Source organism: Lissotriton helveticus, chromosome 6 (assembly GCF_964261635.1).
Source record: "Lissotriton helveticus chromosome 6, aLisHel1.1, whole genome shotgun sequence".
Classification (NCBI taxonomy): domain Eukaryota; kingdom Metazoa; phylum Chordata; class Amphibia; order Caudata; family Salamandridae; genus Lissotriton; species Lissotriton helveticus.
This window is the reverse complement of record NC_136067.1, coordinates 1,436,626,916-1,436,650,574: the sequence shown is the minus strand read 5'-3', so window position 1 is coordinate 1,436,650,574 and position 23,659 is coordinate 1,436,626,916. Positions and strand designations below refer to the sequence as shown.

At 39.5% G+C, this 23,659-nt stretch overlaps 1 protein-coding gene across 3 annotated transcripts in view; it reads left to right on the top strand.

Moving 5' to 3' along the window:
• Window positions 1-23,659, top strand: part of PDE7B (phosphodiesterase 7B) — a 1,141,924-nt gene that overhangs the window by 1,039,155 nt on the left and 79,110 nt on the right. For all 3 annotated transcript variants that reach the window (XM_078649225.1, XM_078649226.1, XM_078649227.1), the window contains one exon: window positions 14,072-14,135. In XM_078649225.1, coding sequence (XP_078505351.1) covers window positions 14,072-14,135 — 64 coding nt within the window. The remainder of the gene's footprint in view (window positions 1-14,071; window positions 14,136-23,659) is intronic.

The following is a 23,659-nucleotide window of genomic DNA, read 5'->3' as shown; positions in this document are numbered from 1 at the left end:
GAACTTCTCTATTCGGCAATTTCACTCCTTCAGGAACTTCACTTTGTCTTCCATCACTGGTACTCGGTAATTCGTTCTCTTCCTCTTCCTCAATTACCTCTAGCTTCCCAGATTTCGGATTTTTGTTCCTTACTTCAGAGCTTGTTCTCTGCCTTTCGATACTCTCCTGGTCTGAAACTTCTTTTGGTTCAGCTTCTCTGTCTTCAATATAGACAACCGAATCCTCAGTTATCTTTCCTTTTAGCAGATTCTCTTCACCTTCAGAATCTATTTCAATTATTTCTAAGTCTTTTCTTGCCAGATTTCCATTCACCGGCACAGTTTCCAGATGTCGACTTTCTTGTCGATCTTCAGAATCTGGAATTACTTCACCTTCTGTTCTGTCTTCTGCTTCAGAATCAGAGTCATCTGTGGTATCACTTTCAACATCAGAATTCTCAGGAGTTGGTATTGGAATAGTATGACTTGGATGAATCCAACGCTTCAATCCTCTGCACTTTACAGCATTAGTAGTGATCAAGATTACCTGCCTAGGTTTCTGCCATCTAGGAGATAGACAATTCCTCCTCCGATGTACTTTCGTTCTGACCCAGTCTCCAGGTCTCAGATCATGTGTCAAAACTTTGTCATTTGATTGTGCTTCAGTTCCCACCTGATTAGATACAGAAGTTACCATATCAGATAACCTTTTACAGTAATCCAAAATTGCACTGTCATTTATGCTCAACAGTTTACCTACAGGTACAAAAGCTTGCCTCATAACTCTTCCCATCAAAATTTCATGAGGACTCAAACCTGTCTTTTTATCTGGTGTACTTCTTATTGACATCAAAACAAGTGGAAGAGCATCAGTCCACTTAACTCCTGTCTCTAGACACATTTTCCCAATTCTGTTTTTGATAGTTCCATTTATTTGTTCAACTACACCTGATGCCTCTGGTCTGTATGCACAGTGTATTTTCTGCTCAATGCTCATAGCTTCGCAAATTAACTTCAACAGTTTGTTATCAAAATGACTTCCTCCATCACTCTCAATAGTGACTGGAAAACCGTACCTTGGGATGATTTCTCTGAGCATTAGTTTTGCTACTGTAATTGAATCACAATGTCTTGTAGGAAAAGCTTCTACCCACCTTGAGAACAAGCATACAATTACAAGTACATATTTCAAACAGTTGTGTAAGGGCATTTCAATGAAATCTATTTGTAACCTGGTGAAGGGACCACCCTCTCGACCAATTATTCCTGTCCCCACCACTGATTTTCTGTTTGGATTCATTTGTTGGCATGACAAACACCTTTGACAAAAAGATTCTGCAATGGTTCTAAATTTGGTATTGAACCATGTTTCTTTAAACAGTCTGACCATAGAATCTCTTCCTAAATGTGCAGGACCATGATATAATCTGGCCATGTCAGAAATCATGCAATTTGGTAAAACTACTCTGCCATCTTTGTAAACCCACACTCCATCTTCATCACGTTGTCTACAATCTGATCTTAACCACTGGTCTTTTTCTTCATCATCTGCTTCGTTTTGTAAATCTCTAATCTCATTCCATGTTTCTACAATAGTTGTTAGCATTAATGAATTTGAATCAGTTTCTGTACTTCTATTCCGATTGTAAGAATAATTTTTCCTTGCGCAGTACTTTGTTGTTTCATCTGCGAAGGCATTTCCTTTGGAAATATAATCAGTCCCTCTAGTGTGTGCTGCACACTTGACTATGGCAATTTCTTTTGGCAATTGTATTGCTTCAATCAATCTTCTAATGAAAACTGCATTTTTAATTGGTGACCCTGTTGATGTCATGTATCCTCTCTGTGACCAGAGTTGTCCATAATCATGCACAACTCCGTACCCATACTGACTATCAGTAATGATGGTAACTCTTATATCCTTTGATATTTCACATGCACGAATTAAAGCAATCAATTCAGCCACTTGTGCTGAACGAACTCCTTCAAGACATGATGCTTCTTTAATGTTTTCGACTGTACAAACTGAGTATGAAGCTTTCAAGACACCACCTTCGGATCTTAAGCATGAGCCATCTACAAAGTAGACAAAATCCGATTCAGGCAAAGGTCTGTCTTTGATGTCTTTTCTTGGTTTTGTGCAGAATTCCATGACATCTAAACATTCATGTTCTGTCTCGATGTCATCAACAATTTCAGAATCAGGCAGTAATGTAGAAGGATTCAGATTCAAACATCTTGAAATCGAAACATTATCTGCTCCTAGTATGATTTTCTCATACTTTGTCAATCTGCTACTTGTTAAATGTTGAGTCTTACCTCTTGTCAGTAATATTTCAACTGAATGAGGCACAAAAACTTTCACAGGAAATCCCATAATGATTCCTTCACTTTGTTCAAGACTGATACTTGTAGCTGCAACTGCTTTTAAACAACCTGGTAATGCTTTTGCAATTGGATCAAGAACTGCAGAGAAATATGCAATAGGTTTCTTTAGATTCCCATGTCTCTGAATTAACACAGATAATGCACATCCTTCTCTTTCACTGCAATACAGTTCAAAATCTTTCTCATAATTTGGCATACCCAAAGCAGGAGCTTGGCATAAGCTCTTTTTCAAGTTTTCAAAAGATTCCATCTCAACATCATTGAGAATAATTGGATCTTTTACATCTGATTTGGTCAGTCTTTGTAGTGGTTTCGCAATTACTGAAAATCCACTTATCCATTGTCGACAGTAACCTACCATTCCCAGGAACATTCTGACCTGTCTTTGTGTTCTTGGCGGTAACATTGCTTGAATCATTTTTATTCTCTCTATTGTTACTTGTCTTTTTCCCTTTGCAATTCTGTGACCAAGATATTTCACTTCCTGTTTGCAAAACTGTAGTTTTGCTGGGGACACTTTATGTCCTTCTTCTGCAAGGCGATTTAACAGAATTATTGTGTCTGTTACACAATTTTCTCTTGTCTTTGCAGCTATTAACAAATCATCAATATACTGCACCAACGTAGACCTACCTGGTAAGTCTAAATCTTCTAATGATCTTTTTAACAGTTCGTTAAAGATTGAAGGACTTTCTGTATAGCCCTGAGGGATTCTTGTCCATCCAAGGGTCTTACCTTGGAATCTGAAAGCAAAGATTTCATAACTGTCTGGGTGTAGAGGAACAGTAAAGAATGCATTGCAAAGGTCAATGACTGTGTACCATTCAGCATCATATGGAATCTGAAATAGAATCACTGCTGGATTTGGAACCACAGGACAACATGGAATAACAATTTGATTAACCTTTCTCAAATCTTGTACGATCCTAAATGTTCCGTTAGCCTTTTTAACTCCCATAATTGGTGAATTACAAGAGCTACTCTTCATTTCTTCCAATACACCTTGCTTGATTAATTTTTCAATTACAGGTGTAATACCTTCAATTGTCTCTGTTTTCATTTTATACTGTGGAGTGTTTGGAAATTCTATTCCCTGCTTCAATGCAATTTTAACAGGATCTACGTTTTTCATCAGACCCATCTCATTCCCAGTAAAATCCCATATTTCAGATTTCACTGTTTCTTTTAGCTCTTCAGGTAAATCTTTTTCTTCAAATGCAGGAAACAATTTTGTTTCTTCTGCTTCCATCATCATCATTGTCATTCTGTACAAACCATCTTCCTCCATTGTTTGTAATTCAACTCCTTCAGGAGAACAATATATTCTGCAATTCATTTTACATAGGATGTCTCTACCTAATAGATTTACTGGACTACTATTACAAACCACAAATCTGTGTTTGTCTCTGTAATTTCCAATTTCAACTGGTACTGGATCAGTTAAATCTGTTTTAATTTGCTGATTACTTACTCCGACAACTTGGATGGTATCCCCAGAGAGAGGTAGGTTTTCAATTTCCACTGATCTAACAGTAGAACGGGTAGCACCAGTGTCCACTAGAAAAGTGATGTCTACATCATTAACTTTCCCGCTTACATAAGGACCAGACTGGTCAACCTCAAGAGTGGCTCCAACAACACACTCTTCCTCCTCTCTCGGGCACCGTCAGCAATAATCATCAGAATCACTGTCTTGGCTTTCTGTCAATAAAAACTGTTGTGAAGCATTTTGCATTTGAACCCTTTGCTGCTTTTGCTGTTTTTGTGGTTTTATTACCTGTTCACATCCCTGAAATCCCACGTTTGGATTATATTTTTGAACTCCCCCACAATTCGGAAAAGGTGGTTGTGGCAACTGGTCCTGACGATTATTCACCTGTTGTTGTTGCTGTTGTTGTAATTGTCGCTGAATATTAAATTCATTTAACCCCTGTTGCATCTGTAGCTGTTGCTGCACGTTAACACCATTCTGCATCTGTGGATTCAATAAGGGATTCTTTAAATTTCTAGGAGGATGAGGACACTCGTCCCTCCAATGTCCAATTTCGCCACAATTAAAACAAGGTAATCTTTGTTTCAGCTCTTCTATCTTTGGGCTAAATTTCTTTTGGAAATTATTACCTTTAAACCTTCCTTGTATCTGGTTCGTATTTCCAGTTTGAACAAAATTAGTGTTCTTATTTCCCATGCTGGCAATCTGTTGCTCAGCCACTTTTACCTGTGCCCACATGGCTTTCTCCTTCAGCTTCTTCTGTTTTACTTCTAATTCATCGCTACAATATTTTGCTTTTCTCAGAATATCATCTATAGATAGTGCTTGCCATCCGACAATACTAGTTCTGATCATTTCTCCAATTTCAGGTTTTAGTCCATAAACAAATCTATAGATAAAATGACTCATGTCTTTCTCATCTAATTTTTCATAACCACTGTATTGTTTAAAGATTAACAGTAGTCTTTCATAAAAAGAATGAACTGATTCTTTTGTTTCCTGCTCTGTTCTTTCTATTTTAACCCAATCAACTTCTTTGGGTGGAATTTTGTTTTTCATCCAAACAATTACTTTCTCGTAAAAATCCATTACGAGTGGATTTGGGGCACCTGTTTCTTTAATTCGCTCAGGTTCTGTTTTTGGCCAACTAATAGATATTTTACATTCTGTCCAAAGATCAGATGGAACAACAATGTCAAAAAATCCATCCAAATCAATCCACAGAACTTTTGATACTTTGATAAATCTATCGACTTGCCTGTACCACTCAACAGGTTTCTCTCTTAATTTAGGAAAATCATTTGTGAATAACAGAATGTCTTGTCTCGACCATGGGACATGAACATATCCTCCACCTGCAACTTCTCTCATTGGAAATTGTTTTGACATTCTTTCTAATCTTTCATCTTCCTTCCTTTTAGTCCATTTCACTCTCCATTTGTTCAGTTCTCCTAGCTTTTTGATATAGACAATCAAATCTTTAATGTGAACTATTCTTCCCATTGAGTTCAAACTCTCAATGTCACTTTCTGAAAAATCTAATCTGTAATGTTTTGCAAAATTCTTTTGTTTACTCACATCGATTTCAAGTTCTGCAGCTAGATCCTCTAATTGATCATATTTATTTTTCGTTTTCCATTGAATACTTTTGCAAATGAATAATAGTTCATCATCCCGATAGTAATTTAAACTATCTGGGCCAATTGTTCCAATTATTAATTCTTCAATATTTGCTTTTAATTTGGCCACATCAAGCTTTGGTGTAGTTACCCTGACTTCAGGACTTCCTACATCTGACATAGCACCCATTGGTGTTTTTGGAGATAAATCCTCATTAAAGGTTAAATCAGGCATTCTCGATCTAGAAGTGTTTAATTCTGTCAAATCTGAATAAAATTTTTCAGCAGGCTTTTGAATTTCTGTATTTAAAGGAATAGTTAATCCAGTTTTGTTTGTATTTCTTTGTTCAAATACAGGCTGAACAGGACCTATTGTTACTGGAACTGTGACAGCTTCCATGCCTTTTGTCATTCTTTTGATTAATTCTTCTTTAGACCTTAAGTATTCATTATAATCGACCTCATCAACATTTCTTGTCTCTCTTGCATAATCTTTTGGAGGTTCCCTTGCTCTTGGAGTCATTGAAAAATGTCTACCCTCATTTCGAGCATTCTCAAATTCTGATCTTCTAGGAGTTTCAGTGATTTCACAATTATTTGGATAAAGTTTAGGAGCTTCGCTAATTGGAGGTGCACTCGGTGAAGTTTCAGTAGAAACCACCGGAGTAGACCATGATCTAGGAGGTCTCAAAGGCTGATTAGGCTGTTTATTTCTAGCAGTTGTATATATTTCTTCCATAACTGCATCCTCAGATTCACTTTCCATAGATTTTCCTGTAGGAGAACCCATTACCATTTCATGAATTAAATACAATCCTTCACTCATGTTTCCCTGTCTCCACATTCGTAATCTATCTTCATGAGTTTCTCTTTTCCATGATGGATTTTTAGAAGGTCTTTTAATTCCACTAGCTTCTCTTTGTAACTGATACATTTCATCTTCCCACTCAACTAAAGCTTCAAATTGAGTTGGTCTCGGTTTTGGAACAAGAGCATTCATTTTCTCTCGTAAGTTTCTTAAAACTCTTACATTAAATGAACCATCATCAGGCCAAGCCAAAACACCATCGTTTTTAGTATAACGTTTCCAACTGTCGAACCATAAGACAGTATGATATCCGTATTCACCTTCCATGTACGCTGCAGGTGTTTTATACTTATGAAGTAGTTTACCACCTCGCGTTTCGATTTTCTTGTCAGGTGAAAATAAATTCTTAAATTTCTGAAATAATGTTGTCTTTTTCTCAACATGTTTAAAATGATAACTCATTTTTAAAAGTTAAATTTAATTCACAAAATCGTTCGTAAAATATTTCCGGGATGTTCCGCAAACAACCAATCCGTGCGCGAAACACACCAACAAGCCAATGGCAGTTGAGCTGCGTCACTTTTCAGCTCGACCAATAATTTTGGAGATTTTCCTAAGGACCAATCAGCTCACAGGCCGTCAGAGACTCAGGAGCCAATCAGAATACAGCTTGTGACGTAGGTCACCCAATCCCAGCGCGGCTCTGTGACGTACACAGCAGCTGCGGTTTCTCGCTTCTCACTCCTGGCGCTTACCCCTCCTTCACAAAATCTTTTCACAGCGCCATTTTAAGAACACTTTTCAGTGTAAATTAATTCTTAACAATGACTTATAAAGACAACATCTGTTCGTTTCACTAATTAGGATAGTTTACATACATTCAAGTATCCACACTTCGGAATAGACGGCGCTATTCACACTAAGGATAATATTCAATTGTCAGTAGAGTAACCTTACCCCACCCTTCAAGCAAGTATAATTATGAACTCGCTTTGCTCTGAACCCACCGCGAAGTGAAAGTTCTAAGAGTTCCACTTGAACATAAAATACAATTCAAACTCGCACTTTTACACGGAAAATTCCCTAAATTCAAACACACACGAAATCCGTACAGGACTCTCACCTGTTTATAGAATTCATGCACCGTTAGCAAAATAACGACGTTATCCGTACAGGGCTCTCACCTGTTTATAGATATGAAACATGTACCCGTACAGGACTCTAACCTGTTTATAGATATTCATGCACCGACGTTAAATTTTACCCTTCACTCAAGCTCGGATATAACTATTACTCTCATCACAGTGAGTTTTATGGAAGGCGCTTTGTCCCTATTCTCATGCTGCTTTGATTTCTTAGAAAATCCTCACTATACAAGAATCAGACCTAGCCCTAAAACTGTGCTGCTCGGCGACAACACTATGGTACACGGCGATACCTCTTGTGATACTCGGCGATATCACTACAAACGAACAGATGGCTTGCGTGACTAATTTCTCGCCACACAATCTATACCGGTATAGCTTACAGATAGGCACGAAAAACGAACTTAACGAGTGTTAAAACATTAATCCTATTTGCATACCATGACGCAATCCTTAGCAACCAACATGTTACCTTGGTTACCGCTTAGCAACCATCAATTTCTGCTACCAGATAATTGATCCAGCGGGCTATAGAAAATATATCATAAACTACGCTACCCAATTTCATAACCTATAAACAAATTTCTAAACTATACATGGACCCATTTATGAACCTGATATATTTTGGGCCTACTGAATCAGGTGGTCAAATAAATCTATATACACATTATTTACAAACTATAAACATTTTATACATTTGCAGAAAGAATATTGTCATTAGAATAAAACCCAATCATTTAAATGACCACTATAGGCGACGTGATCTAGCTAAAGGTAACCTATACTTCTAAATAACCAAGACCAGCTTGTTTGTCAAAAGTAAGATTTTATTTTCTAAATTATGGTATATATGTTGTAAGTCTTATAAATGAAATTTATTTGCAATAAAGCAAGCATGATGGTAAGAAATAAGGAAAGTACAATTTAAGCAATTGAATTAACTTAAAGAAATTATATAGAGTTTAGCATTTCTAAAACCTATTTCCCTAACTGAGCTAAATAGACAGAAATTAAAGTAAAGATCTTTGAGGATTCTTACGTGCTCCACGCAAAGTCCAGCAGCACATCACCCTCATCGGAAAGTCAGAAAGCAGCAGCCAGCCCAACCCTAAGGGCATGACTTTTTATACCTTTCTACGCTAACTAAACTAGCAAAGGAAAGTTTTCAGAAATACTCGACGTCCCATTGGCTGAGAGTGACAAGTGACATGTCACCCGATTCTTAAAAAGTTCCACAAAATCATGTCTTACAAAGACCATTGTCTCTTCCACGTGAAGCCAGAGGCTTCCTGCGATTGCAACTTTGTTTTAAGTCATCCTCGCAGCTTCCATAGTCTTACAGTGCAACTTCCGCGGATGCCAAGTTAAGGACTGACAAAAAGTTCACTTTCGACCTTGGCCATGTCCGACAGAATGATGTCAGCTCATCAGTTTTTGCTTTGTGAATGCAGCTTCAATAAACGTTTTAATTCAGAATGGGCGTCTCGTGACTTTCTGCAGAATTATAGTTCAACTCTCATTTTGCGGCTCAAATAGCTAGGCCTCAAAAGCAGGCAACTTATGATTTCTAGTATAAAACAAACACAAGAAAAGTATTAATGTAAGAAATAAAGTATATTCTGTATCCACCCCATGGTTTACTAAATAATTAACCCACCCGATTAATCAAATGTTACCTAGCCATTGCAAACAAATAAAGCAGCGTTTATATTTACCAGTCTCCGTTTTTCAATGAGACCCATATGCACCTAGAATAGTAGAAATGACATCACACAGACAAGAAAAAGCAAAACAAGCACATGCTTATTTTAAATATGCAGCAGTTAGTAATGACAAAAACGAAAACAATAAATTATTTTATTATTTTGCACGAACAAAAAGATGCAACATTTATGCACGTTTATGAGCACACATGTTAGTCCCCCCACGTGTAAAGTTTAATCTAGGTTGTATTAGCACGACATATCACAAATCATTAATAATTTTATTCATGTTATGGAAATGTGACTTTGCGAGTTTAAACAAAATTTTGTTTTCTATCTCGCTCCATCACTCCTCAGCCATAGAATGTGGATTATCCCAGCGCGGGCAAGCGACAAAATGAAAAAGGAATTGTTGGGTCAAGATGGCAGTTGTACATGCAGGATTGGTACGAAATGCAATTATCTACATATATTAATAGAGTGCCAAAAATTAGTAGTCCAACGAAAACTGTTTTTACGACCGATATTTGTAAAATATAGTATTGGCTCCCGTCTGCAAGCAATTGAGCTCCTCACAGACATGTATCACCTTGATATTGCCATTGCGGTGGCAAAGTTTATCCAGCCTGTTAAAAGGTTGTTCATGTAATAGGAAATGGTGAATCTGATCGAGGAATGAGGAATAGAGGATCAAGTTTTATTCTTTTAATATTTTAAAACAAGTTTTAGAGAAGTCCATCATTTCATAGGATGTTTGAATATTTTTTAGTTGTTGTATGAAATTGTTTTTAATATAACTATGATGGAGGATATGGAACTTTAGTGTCCTCAAGGGAATGAGATGCAGTTTTAGTAATCATTTTAAGAATTTTAAAATAATTGTGTATTTTTCTGGTTTAAAGATCAACGATCAAAATGAACCTTATTTTTTGATTGATTGATTGAGAATGTGGCTCCTATATCATGACAGGGAACACCATGACACATAAAACTGTACCGGAGAATCCTACTCAACGATTAGTCAAAAGAAAGAAAGGCCAGTGCAATACTGTTTTTTTTATTGTTGAAGTTCGTGTGAAATTTTAAGTGCAGAAAAAATGTAAGGTGTAGGCAGCCGCGTCGGTAGTGGGAGTACCTGCCGGGCGGTGATGTGGGGAGGGTCAGAGTGAGAGGTAGTAATCTATGGATTTCAGAGGTTTACAGGTAAGTAAACATATAAATAAATAAAACAGATTTTGTTGTGTGCACTGCATCCCCAAATGAGATGCAGAGCGCGCATCGAAATTCGTTTTATTTATTTATATGTTTACTTACCTGTTAAAGTCCGTAATCCATAGATTACTACCCCCCAGCCTGCTCCTCCCTCTCCCCACATCATCGCCCGGCAGGTACTCCCACTACCGACCGCGGCTGGGTTTAGGTCATGGTAAGGGTACGTTTTGGTGGGAGTTTTAGTGTTAGGGTTTTTCTTAGGGCTAGATTTAGCTTAATATTTACAATGAGCTTTTGGGAAAGGGCTACGAAAAGGATTAGGTTTAGCGATAGCATTGAGGGTAAGTGCTAAGAAATTATATTGCCATTCGTAAAGTAGCCCACCGCCTCCAGTTCATTGAAACCATATCCCCGCAATGGTATAACAGCAATTGAGTACATTCATGACCTCATTGTCAGCAAAACACTTATCCCAATAAATAACAACAATCAATAACCACTGCGTTAAGCTTGGGCTCAGGATTAGCATTCTATTCGTTGTACAGTTTTTTAATGCCTCAGTTGGAAAAAAGGACAATAAAAATGCAATGACATTCACAATTACAATTCATTGTCAAGTGGACTTGAGTTTGCAAAAACGAACAAGCTGTGGCAACCTGTGGATTCAGGTATGAAAACAAGGTCTTTGTTCCTTACCTGCAGACATAGCACCACCATGTGGCCAGTTATAGAACTCATGCTTAAAATATAAGTGAGACCAGGTTCAGCAAACCTCTTTCATTTGTCAGCTGCTTGCCTCATGTACAGATTGATTTCCTCTAGTGATCTTAGCAAAATAGTATTAGTGGCACACGGAAGACTGACTGCATGGTGCTAGCCCTTTTTGGCTGTTTCTATAGCCGTGCAGGCGTGCCGCCTCCCTGTGCCTTTGAATCTGCTGCCACACCACATGAACTGACTGGTTTTAAAGAGTGTGGGTGGCCTAGTTATGAAAAAAGCACGCAGTATAGCAAGTCACCTTACTGCGCTGCATGACAGGGAAAGGACAGTAATGTTACGTATTTAAGGTAATACGACGCATTCCTGCCTCTTCCTCTGCACAGGAGCCCTTCTGGCAACCTAGCGACAATGCAGGCACACTTGCATCATGGTGCACGGGTGCCTGCGTTGCATGCAGGATTGTTTTTGTGCCCCCTTCCTGCATTAAAACAATCCTGAGAGGCAAATCCTATATCTATGTGTTCTGCAGAGTACACAGATACATCTGGGAATGTGCCAAAAACCATGGTAGTTGAGTGGGAATACCCATGCAACGCCCAATGAATGACTTCACATTGCTGCGTTGCCTTACCCCAAATTTTAGGAGCCACTCAGGTCCACATATAGTGGCCGTGCATAGCTTCATAAATCTGACTTAAAGTTTGTGTTGTGTTTTCACCACATTGTGTGGTGCAAGAGCAGCACAAACCAGTTCGTTAATAGGCCCCTGTGTCTTTACAAGAGGTGGGTTTCCTTATCTGAGCTTCATCAAGTCTCACGGGAGTCATGGGGCTTTGCATTGCCAATGTGGTGAAAACCCATAAAGTTGTAACTTTGTGGGGATTTACAAACATTGACATTTCTTCCCCCATGCCCATGTTACTTCTAAAACGTAGCTTACTGTAAGGAGGCATAGCAGGTACAAGGAGTGTGAGATAGTCTTATTTTTCCAGGTGTAGGGAAAGAGATTTCTCCACAAGGAAATATATTTTCTGCTTCAGAAAAAGGGTAAAATAGCATATTCCCATACAACACTGTGATGTTGCTGTCAGATCCTGAAGGGCAGTCCCCTGTGCCGATGAGACCAGAAACAATGCAAGGTTTTTCTTCCCTCCAGGTAAAATAGCATTTTGTCAATGGAGTGCCTCTTGGTCAAAGAAAAAGGCCGTTTTTGTGGGCCCTATCTTGTAATACATCAACACTCAGTGGTAGCATTCTAAGGGCCATATGTATCAACATTCTGTTTTGCGATTCCTAAATAGCGATTTTTAAGGAATCACTATTTAGAAATCGCAAAATGGTATGTATGTAGAAATCAGCTTCTTTTTAGCGATTTCTTAAAATTCCTTAATTGCGATTAGCAAATTGCTAATCGCAATTAAGGAATAATTTCCCATTCATTTCTATGGGCCAGGAGGCCCATAGGAATGAAGGGGAAATGTGCGATTAGCAATTAGCTAATCGCAAATTGTGCATATTTTCAAGGGTGCAGGGGTGTCCAAAGGACACCCTGCTGCACCCCTGAAAATGACATGTGTGCGCATATGGGCATATGCCCTAAGGGCATGTATGAGCGTCACATGGCACCTTTTGTTTTAAAAAAAAATGCTTTTTTAAAGGAATTCGCAACTTACCACCAACTTGAAGTTGGTGGTAATTTGCGATTCCTTAGAGACAATTAGCAATATTTGTTTGCATCATACATTGCATTTAAGGAATCGCAAATTTTGCGATTCCTTAAATGCAATCGCAAAATAAGGTATAGCAAATTGTGCGATTGCTTATTTTGAACCACATTTGCTTAATACATACCATATTGAGTTTCGCATTCGCAAAGGCCGAAATTCTGCGAATTTCGGCCTTTGCGAATGCGAATTTCAATGATACATATGGCCCTAAGTCCTTACTGTGCCTTATAGGAGCGCCGTTGAAGTTGTCAGCCACAATTTCTGCCTTTACAAGCTAAAAACCTGCCACTTCGATTGGCAAACTACTATCAAGTTGCTTATAGATTGGAATTTGTATGTGTCCAATGAAGCATTATATTTTGGGATTAAATTAAACAAAGTAAAGGTTGGTGTGTGTTTGTGTGGTGTGTTTGTGTAAGTGTGCGTATAATGGCAAGCATAGGTTTTGTACTAGAAGGATATCTCTCCAATTCAAAATCATACACTTTGAAATAGTTGATCACTTTTCTAATGTAATATACATGCCGTATAGTAGAGCACACATGCAGTCAGAAAAGTTTTGAGAAAAGAAAGCTTTTCTACAACGTTAGATCTACCTTGAGGAGGAATTATTTTTGGTGTATATCCATCTCTGTCCATGTTGATAGGGATTTGTATCAAAACCTATAGGTGGCTGCATGGCTGAAAAGCAAGAGATGATTGATTTCAGTCAAAGAGACCCATGGCACTCTATCTCAGTGGGCGTAGTGTGTTTGGTATACCACGACACATCACCTCATATATAAGTTTATATTTGGTCTCAAAATGCACATCTGCTCCATTCATGTTGCTGTTCTGTCGTTCGGTTTTTAACATGTTTCAAACTCTAAGGGCTGCATTAAAAAATGTTCTTGTATTTATGTTAACAGTTATACAGAAATCTATAGATCTATCATACATATTTTGTTATAAATAAGTGCAATGATTTCTTCCTTGGTTAAACATGTGACATAGACACACTAAATAGTTCGTTCTGGTGAAACGTCCTAGGTGGGTACCTAAAATGCAGATAATTCAAAAAGTAAGCTTGATTTCCAAGGTGTCTCGACGTCATTGCCACTTTCCCTTTTCATCAGCCATTAGAGTGCTCCATCGATCAAGCAAGCACTCTCGAGATGCTGACGCTCGAAACAACGTCACCTCCCATGTACCCACTTTTCTTTCATGGCCGATTAAAACAACAAGTGCGTTTGGATTTTCAGATGTGAGTCATCGTTAACCTTTGCCCTTTGTTCACAGCATATGCTCTCTAAGGTGGGGATGTGGAACTTCGACATTTTCCTGTTTGATCGATTGACGAATGGTAAGACATTTGGCCTAGCTTTCATGTTATATGTATGTATAGAGCACCTTTGTGTTCACAGCACTTACTTTGTTTGAACTGTTTTATGTAATGCTCAGACCCTAGAAACGTATATAGGCGCTTTCAATTTCAACAACTTGCAGAATAAGCATTTATACTTAACCGTGATGAGTACACAGTATCCTATTTATTATGACAGAGACAAAGCACAATACTTTTATAGACTTTTTTAATTCAGGGTATTTTTTTGGGGAAAAAGACATCTTTTTTTATGACATTTAAAAAAATGTCTGAACTTTTTCTCATCAATTGCATTCCATCCGGGTTTATGTCTATTGTACACAGAAGTTTCATCTGACACTAACATTGTGCCCTACAGGTTGTTTACACAATTACTGTCCGATTAGGTGAGGATTTTCTGTTGTCCTATTTGGTGATATTTGGGCATGATACTTATGCCACATAATATTGCCTGAATGATATTCTCATACCACACCCTCCCATTCAATCACTAGACTTCTGCACAAATCAGTGCTTAATTTGTAAAAAAAACATAAGTGCCAGGTTCTCAGCAGGAGGCCACTGCAGCTTGCGTTACTAATTGCTCCAGCCAGCACTGCCCATGACAGTACCAATGCAACTGTTAACCATCATACTCAAAAGTGTGACTATTCAGATAATCCTATGCCCTCAAAGCTTTAAGAATGGCTTGAGCGCTGGTTCTAGTCATTTTTAATGTATCGTGAATTAATAAACATCTGTTGTTGTGCTCATCTCTAAATTAGACCGTCAGTGCCACCATGGTCCAGAACACCATTAGGACAGTTGTTGACAATTAAGTACAGGCACTGAGCGCCGGAAAACACCGGCTCAAATTAAGCACTGGCATAAATCTCTTAGGGTCTACATCTCAAAATCTCCGTTCTTCTAAAAATAACTTTTTCAGGAATATCATATATCGTTCTAAAAACTGTTTCTCAAAAATCCTTGCACAGAAATACAGGGGCCTACAAAATGTGGACACAAGATTTACTTTCAGAACCTATCACCAGAACATCTTGTGAAAGCTATTCAAGTCATCCCTCATTTCTCCATCTGCCTCCTTGACTTTGTTGTTTTTTTGTGTTTGTTATGTGTTTAAGCACTTCTTTTACACTCACTACCATCTCCCGCCCACTGCTTACACACCGTAATAAAGGGATTTGATCATCTGATTTTCATTGAAAGTAATTACATGGGATCCAGAGTAGCAGCATGCCATAATCCTCTCATAAAGTTTGCCGATTTATATAGCGAGGCTTATCACCCGTGAGGGTCTCCAGGTGCTGCTAATGGGCACGGGGAGACTAAGTAATTTGCTCAGGATCACAGAATGTGAGACTCGAGCCCAGGATCTTCAGCTCCCGAGTCGGCAGCCCTGGTCGCTGCACCACATACACTCCCTTACATTTTCCAAATACACTGAATATGGTCTGAAAGCACTTTACAAAGTCTTAAGTCTATGAATGCAGACATTCTTTCTTAGGAGAAATCCTCCAACTCCATACACAAGGCTAACTGGGGTTGTAGTCAAGGCAAACCCTATGCCTTCGGTTGCTTCGACTTCTCCCTGTTGAAAACAACGATGCAAACCTCTGAATGAATTCCTTTTGACTACAAGCAGTCCCTGAGTGGTCGTCCTTAATTATTTGGAATGGGTTAATGTGTTTAGACCATTCTGATTTGTTGCCAAGAAGTAACGTTGATGTCACTCATCCTATCTCAGACTTTCCCTGATGGAGTGAGCAATTGGATTAAACCTAGATCTTTTGACGAGGTGCGAGCGTTTGATTGGTTCAGATTCTCCGTCCATCACCACCCCCTTTTGTACCGCTTTGTTCGCCATAAGTTGGCAGGGTATGCTCAGATGTGAGTCCCTTGCTCACTTTGCCACTGGATTCAATCAAGCCTGGCTGAAGACGGCTGAAATGCCAGAAACCGGTCCTAGGAAGCTTGTTTCCGGTCCAGGGAAGGCATGGCTTGGCAGTTCGGGCTGGACTGTTCCCATGAGGCACAGGGTCAGACTGATTTGCATATGGTCATGTCTGAACTGGGGTGGCAGAGTGGGCTAAAGAACGGTGATGGATTAAACCCAGATCCTTTGACTGGGTGTGAGTGTTCGATTGGTTCAGATGCTCCGTCCATCACCACCCCCTTTTGTACCGGAGTGTGCACGCCAGCACCATTGCAGCTGTTTGTGGCCACCCGCAAGTTACCTCTGTGATTTACTAAATGTCCTTGAGTGTGGAAACAAGTCACAGAAATGGTAAATTCGCCCAGTTGTTCACTCTAACTTGCAGTGAAAAAAATCCCTTCTACCTACTGGCCAGTCAGTTCTGGTATCCTCCATGAGCTTGTCTGCTAGCAGTTATTGCATATAGGGACTCTAAAAGAGTTGTATTTTTTTCCCCGAAAGAATTTATAAAAAAAATAATGTGATCAGCTTCTCCATCTTTGTATTCCTTTAATCTAAATTTTGTTATAGCAGTTCGAACCGTGGCCTCCATTGATGCGAAACTGATGATAAGGAAAAATGCTGATTTTTCCATTACGATATTTGGCCTGCAGGCTTGTGAGTTAAAGATCTTAATAGCATGCTATATAAAGCTAAGGTGGTCTTTAGGACTCATCCTAACTTCATGGATGAATGTTATGTTCCTTGCTTAGAGCAAGAAATTTCTTCCCAACCATTCTTAACCAAACGATCATCAGACGCGGACAAGACTGTTCCCGAGCTCGCTGTAGTACTTATTTTTTTAAGGCAACTCTCTAAAGACATTTTGTTGTGTTATTTCACCTTTCCCTTTATTTTCGATACCCCCTCCTTTTCGGTCCTATACGTTTTAACTCATTTCAACTCATGCAAAACGTGTAACTTGGAAAAGACTGTTCACGGTCTCACTGTAGTACTTATTTTTTTAAGGCAACTCTCAAAAGACATTTTGTTTTGTTATTTCACCTTTCCCTTTATTTTCGATACCCCCTCCTTTTCGGTCCTATACGTTTTAACTCATTTCAACTCATGCAAAACATGTAACTTGGAAAAGTTACAGGTCTTACCTGCTGCAGATCTTTATTAGGACAAGTTGGCACTTAGTCCTCTTTCTAATTTGGTGCTGAAGATGTTATCAGATTGTCATGTGAATGAACAAATGATCAATTTTTCAAGTGCTCTGTTGCTATTGAAGCCTTCCTGTCACTGATTTAACCTCAAGCCTAGATTTGTATCAGACCTAATACTTTCAGAGCCAAATAAATGAGTTTTAGCTGCTCCTGAAGACAATGTGTGGTCATAAATTAACTGAAGTTACAGATTTAGGGTCAAATAGCAAGCGGTCCATAGGGCTGCCAAACTTGTGCCGGAGGTGTGGTGGCGGGCAGGGACCAGTGCACCTGTAGTCTGACCGCCATATTAAAAACTATGGCAGTCGGACCGCATTAGGACCATGGCAACCGCCAGGGATCCATGATCCTGGCACGCCGGTCTGAGGCTGCAATATGCTTGGTGGGGCCTTTGCTGCACCACCAAGCATATTACGAGTTGGCTGTCAGCCACCCTTTTCATGGCAGTGAGTCCGCCATGAAAAGAGTGGCAGAGAGTCAACAAAGACCACCTATTGCCGCAGGGCCTTTGGGATGCCCCCTACTTGCATGCATACCCTGATTCAGCATGGCATGGACTTTACCGTCCATGCCGTGGTGCAACGTGTTGTGGCTGTCCCACGCCACTGCCTTTCTAAGGCTCTCCTATGTGCCTTTGAAAGGCAGCCCATGGGTCAGGCACCGCAGGACCGCCCGTCCTGATTACAACTTGCAATCTGGCAGGCTATCGGCAGCAGAGTTTGGCAGTGTGGAAGCAGGGCGGTGGCATGCTGCCCCGCTCCCACACGCCAAACTTATAATCAGACCCTACATTTCTTCAAGCTGCAGGTAGCCAAATTAGAGCAAGAGTGTCTGGCAAGAAGAGTCTTTTAAAACCCTAGCTAAGGCCAGTAAACCCTGACACGTGGAGTGATTAGAGTGCCAGAAAGTAGGGAACATATTTCTGCCTCAGACATGGTAGTCCCATTTGATAAACAACTCGGTGGACCATGCAGTTGACAGAACGCTTTTCGGCAGCCGATAGAGTTTACACACGTCAAGTAATACATGATCTGCTCTTTACAAGCCAATGTGTAAGCATGTTGCTGCATTTTTAATAATTTGCTATCTATTACGTAGAGACTTCTGACAGGCCTAAAAAAATGGCATTGCCATAGTCTAGGCAAGAGGGGAGTGTGGCTTCAGTTACTAGCCGTTGCCCTCTCGAATTTAAAAGGGTAACATTTTCTGCAAAGTTTCAAATAGCTGGAAACAAATGGAAGTAACCTTGAGGCTGCAGTCCTCAAGTTCTTCTTCAGCGCATCTTCAGAAACAGCGAATGCTCTCTACCAATTGGACCATATAATTTAAGAGCAATGCCCACAGAAAGGATCCTGTCTGCCATTATAACTTTCTTTGTTGAAACCTAGTCCGAGTATCTTTTTTGAAGTCTACTGTTTGAGGAGTTATTCAGTTTATTCCATAGTGGCTTTGTCAGTGATTTCTGACACCGCTGGAGGACTTTCAAAGTGCCTGCTGACATTTAAGTGTGGCAAGACTCCATGGTGGATTCAGATCTGCCCCCTCACTGTGACACCTTTTGTAACACAATATCGGCTCCCTTCACACGGTCACCCGGCTAGGAGCCAATATCACACAGTTTCAGGATAAAGAAGCTGGAAACCACTGCAAAGAATTACCAGCTCGTGTTTTTTTTTTAAAGCTTGTAAAGTCTACGTCGATTCTGGCGTTTCCAAACACCCCAGGACTTAGGCACCAGCCTCAGCAGTCTTATTTGTAGGATGAAGGGGTTTGGTAGGGGGAGAGTGCAGGAGTGTCTCCTGTGTAATTCTGGGCACAAGGCCCCACTCCCTCCATGGCCATGTCTCCTCCTCACACAGTGAATGTCTTCTTTATGTTGGCAGGTCTGTGGATTGCCACCTTCCCACTGTCAGGAATCTGCAAAAACAACCACCAACCTTTCAGCCCCACTGATGATTTCCCAGAGTCCTATTTTTCCTAAGTCGACTATGTCCAGAGGTCCAAACGGACCTTCACAAGTAGCTCACGTGGGCTCTGATAACCTGTGTCCCAAAGAGGCTGGCAATAATCACCACTGGTACAATCGAGTTCTCTATTAATTGGGTGTGATAATGATCACTTACGATGAGTTTAGCCCTTCAAACTAACAACTAGTTTTTACTGCTTTCTGCCCCTGAATTTACTGTCCATTTTCCCAGTACACATCAGTAGATGTGTTCTGTCAATACATACCTGAGGAAGGTAGTGAAGTTTTGGACTTTATTGCACCCAGTAATTACTGGGTGTGGCAAACTCTAAACAATTTATATATGTTTATAAATAATAATATATAATTATATATAATAATAGATGGCTAACAGTCAATGATGGTGATGGAGACAATAAACAGACAATGAGAGTGAAGCTCAAGTTTTGTTTGATGTCACTCAGAACCCCGAGGTGAAAATGATCCAAGTTATTTACTTTTTACCGATGTATTATTTTATTTTGTGTAAGGCCCCAATACTCACAGGTCCCTGCCTTCAGCGGATACACAGGAGCAGAGGAATAATGGGAGAACCACAACACAAAACATGGCCTCTTCTCCATGTTCCAAATGTAAAACAAAACGTGTCCTCAAGCGCCTCCACTCTCTGTGCCTTCCCTCTCCTCCCATTCAGAAGTCAGTTCTCCTGCGCTGCTCTGACTGATTCTCATACAGTCCATCTGTGTGATGTAGCAATAGTGAGTAACAGGTTCTGTTACCCACTGCTGCTTCATCATAGCTGTGAGCTACTGGTAGTAGAATCCAGTTTTTCAAGATAATAGCTCTCTGCCAGAACCATGCACAGCAATTGAAATCCCTATACATATAGGGATCCAACAATAGGCTATATGGCCTGGCCCACTTGTAATCAGGCCTTCTTGTAAGGGGTTTACTTGAACCTTTCTTAAGGGAGGCCAGGTTCCTGTTCTTCTGAAACCTGAAGACAAAACTGACCACACATGCCCACTACTTTTTTGTAATTTGCAAGGCTTACTTGGTCTGGAATTATGGCCTGCTCATCAGTTTGAGTCATGAGGTCCCATAAATGAAAATACAGTTTACAAGTGGGCAAGTGTGACGTCTGGTCTTCCAAGAAGGTGCATTTATCCATCCCTGCTTTTCAGCATTAAACAATAACTGACAAGCAGCTCTTGCACTGATTCTCAAATACAATCTTCCTAGCGTGATGCAACAACAGCCAAAGGGACTAGAGACAATCACTTAACCCAAAAAGTTGCATCCTGTAAATTTAAAGCAACACTGTAAAGAATAAGTCACCTGATGTGACAAATATAGGCAGAATACTTAAGATGACATAAAACCTACCACTTGGTCACTAAAGTGGCTTATGGGAAGTTATGTGAAGCGTGAGTACACGCTACTTCTTTACTGATGTACTTCTATATTTGACTTACTTTTAACAGTACTAAGCAGTAGATGGCATACTTGGTATCGTGTATAACAAGGCACTGTGATACATTTGAAGCTACTAGCTTTGCCGCAATCCGACCGCATCTCCTTGCAAACTGAACCGTATTTATTAATATTTTCCCCCTTAAACTCATTCCATTCTCTTGTGCATGGTCACTGCTCACCTACGTTTGTGGTTCTTGCAATCACCTTCTTGGGTCTAGATGCCTTTCAGCCGCTTTTGACTTTGCAGTCTCTTTTGAGCAAGAGGATTCCTTATGAACATCTTCTGTTGTTGTGGTATTACCTCAGTTCTGAGAAATTCTTTCTTTGAATTTCAACATTGAAAATGATAGTTCTCGAAAATGCTTTAAAATACGCAGCACAAGAGAAGAATTTGAAAAATAGGATACAATAAGGAGGGAAAAAGGAAAACAGGATAAAGAGGAAAGGGGAGAGATAAAAAGAGGATATAGAGATCACTAACGTAAAGAAAAGTGCGTACAAGGAGACATGAAGAAATAGAGAAAATGAAAAAGAATCGAGTTAAGTGGAGAGGAAAGACAGGGCATGGGTTTAGCCCTATAAATAAAAAAGAAAGGAAATATAAGAGACAAAAAAGAAGAAGGAGATAGGGAGATGCTAAGAAAACAACACAAAGGAAATACCACTTTAAAAATTATAACATTCAAATTGAGAAGAGAAAATAATCGAGAAAAAGTGCAAAATTAAGTACAAATAGGAGCAGACATTGGGAAGTCAAATAATCTTGAATTTATTAGTTGCTGTTATTATTTGTTATTTGTCATTCATATAGCACACAATCTGCCATTAGTTTACAGGCATTTTCGCCCACTTGTCATCTGGGCCTTTGGGCTAATGGTTTCCAAAGTTTCCACACAATGTTTTCAACAGAGTTTCAACGCACTAATCTATTCAAACAGACCCAACAAGCTACTAGCAGCCTGTACAAACTCAAAAAAATGTCTGCTGTGTAGGAAGGTGAGTGGAACCCATCGGCGGCCTGGCAAAAAGAGATACTGATCCCGGTGCTTATCTAAGACCTTAGCCTAGAACCCAGCCCCTCGTAGGCTGTCCAGCGAATCCACTGCTAGCTTTTCACCATGCGCATGGTCCTACCCAAAATCGCAGGTGGTGAACCTGGGCGGCCATAACCTGAAATAACCCAATGGCCATTTTTGCCAGGCATTGGACAACCTTGAATGTTTTTCAGACGTTAGGTTTGTGTACTACATGCAAACATTTTATTGTTTCTCAGAGTTGCACTTCATTTTTTGTTCTAGAAGTCATGGTTAGGTTTACATGGCATCCTAACACAAGGCCAACAGACTGGTGGTGGGATTTACCTAGCGTATACAGACGAATGCAGAACTGTGATTTAATTGATAAAGAACGTGAAGACATTAGTCTGAATAAATAATTAGCCTTGAGAAAGCTCCAGGCTTAAGAACCCGAAGGAGTGAAACACGTGTTGGCTGTCCTTCATCTCCATTGTACATCGAAGAATTGCTTTGTAAAATGAAAACAGAGCCATAAATAAATAAACGCGATCATGGGTGATTATTAAATGGGAAGAACACTCCCACATTGCTTATAATAGATACATAATTTATTGAGATCCTGTTCACAGTACCCAAGTATTGTATTACTTAATGGTTCGGACAAGGTATACACAAACATGCATGTTTTACTGTATCTTTGCACATTACACACTAGCATTTTATTTACTCCTTAAGGTTTTTCTCCCCTGAGGTCTCCATTTGTAGGTTCCATGGTTTTATTTAAAGGATTACTTAACATGAATTGCTGTTCTAGTCTGAGATTTTAATTGATGGACTCATTACAAAGATAAAGGAGCTCAGTATCTTTCTAAATTTTAAATCAATTTTATATGTATTTTCTGTTTTATAATCTAGAGGCAAGGGCGTTTGATTGTATTTTATCTGGCTTTTATCTTGTGAGAATCCTTTTTACCAGCCCATTTCCTGTTGATGATTTTGATTTTACTAACTGAGCTGCTATTCTTCACTGTCATCATTGTAGGCTTTATAATGTAATACATCAAGTTTTTTTATATTAATGATTATATATTGTTCTGTATGCCTATGCACTTTGATGGTCGTAATGACCGAATAAAGTTTAATGATGATGAGACATAACAGGGGTACTAAGGGACTATACCCCATTGGAGTGAATCCCAGCTGCAGAAAATAGATCTTAAAAGGCAGACAGGGAGTGCTGGATCCTTTAACTGGTGTGCAATGTTAGGTTTGCAGTTTGACACTCGGACAGTACTGCAAATATTGCTGTTTTTGTCTGCTTGCATTTCATGTCCTCTCTATGCTGTTGCACATTCGATAAGCCCTCAAACTACCCACAGGCTCCATGCCTAAGAATGTGAAGTGCCAGAAGTTTGCGCAACTAGTCAAGTCATAAGCTCCCATGCAGTGAGGTCCAAGTGGCTTTTGGTCTTATCTTTCCGTGTCCATGTTCTTCTAACCTCTGCCAAGTACTTTCTTGGCACAATGCATTTTCATGCATAGATCTTATGCAAATTCATGTTCCAAGCTGCCCATTACTACACAGTTCTCCAGCAACTACGTTTAAAACTGCTGGGTGGTAAATGTACTTGGCTTGTTGTTTGTAACAACATGTAATGTCAATGGCATGGAGAGAAACACATCGTAGAGTAACAGGAAGATTTATCAATGGGATAAAGTACCCCCTGCCATACATTATAAGGATATCACAAGTCACCGATGAGCTCTGTGACCATATAAGTTGAATACTTTCAATTGTTGGAGCACTATAAGACATAAAAGCCCGCAATCCCACTATAAAACAAGTCCCAATTGTCTTTATTACAGTTGAGTTGTGATATTACTTGTAATAAGAAAATGGTAGA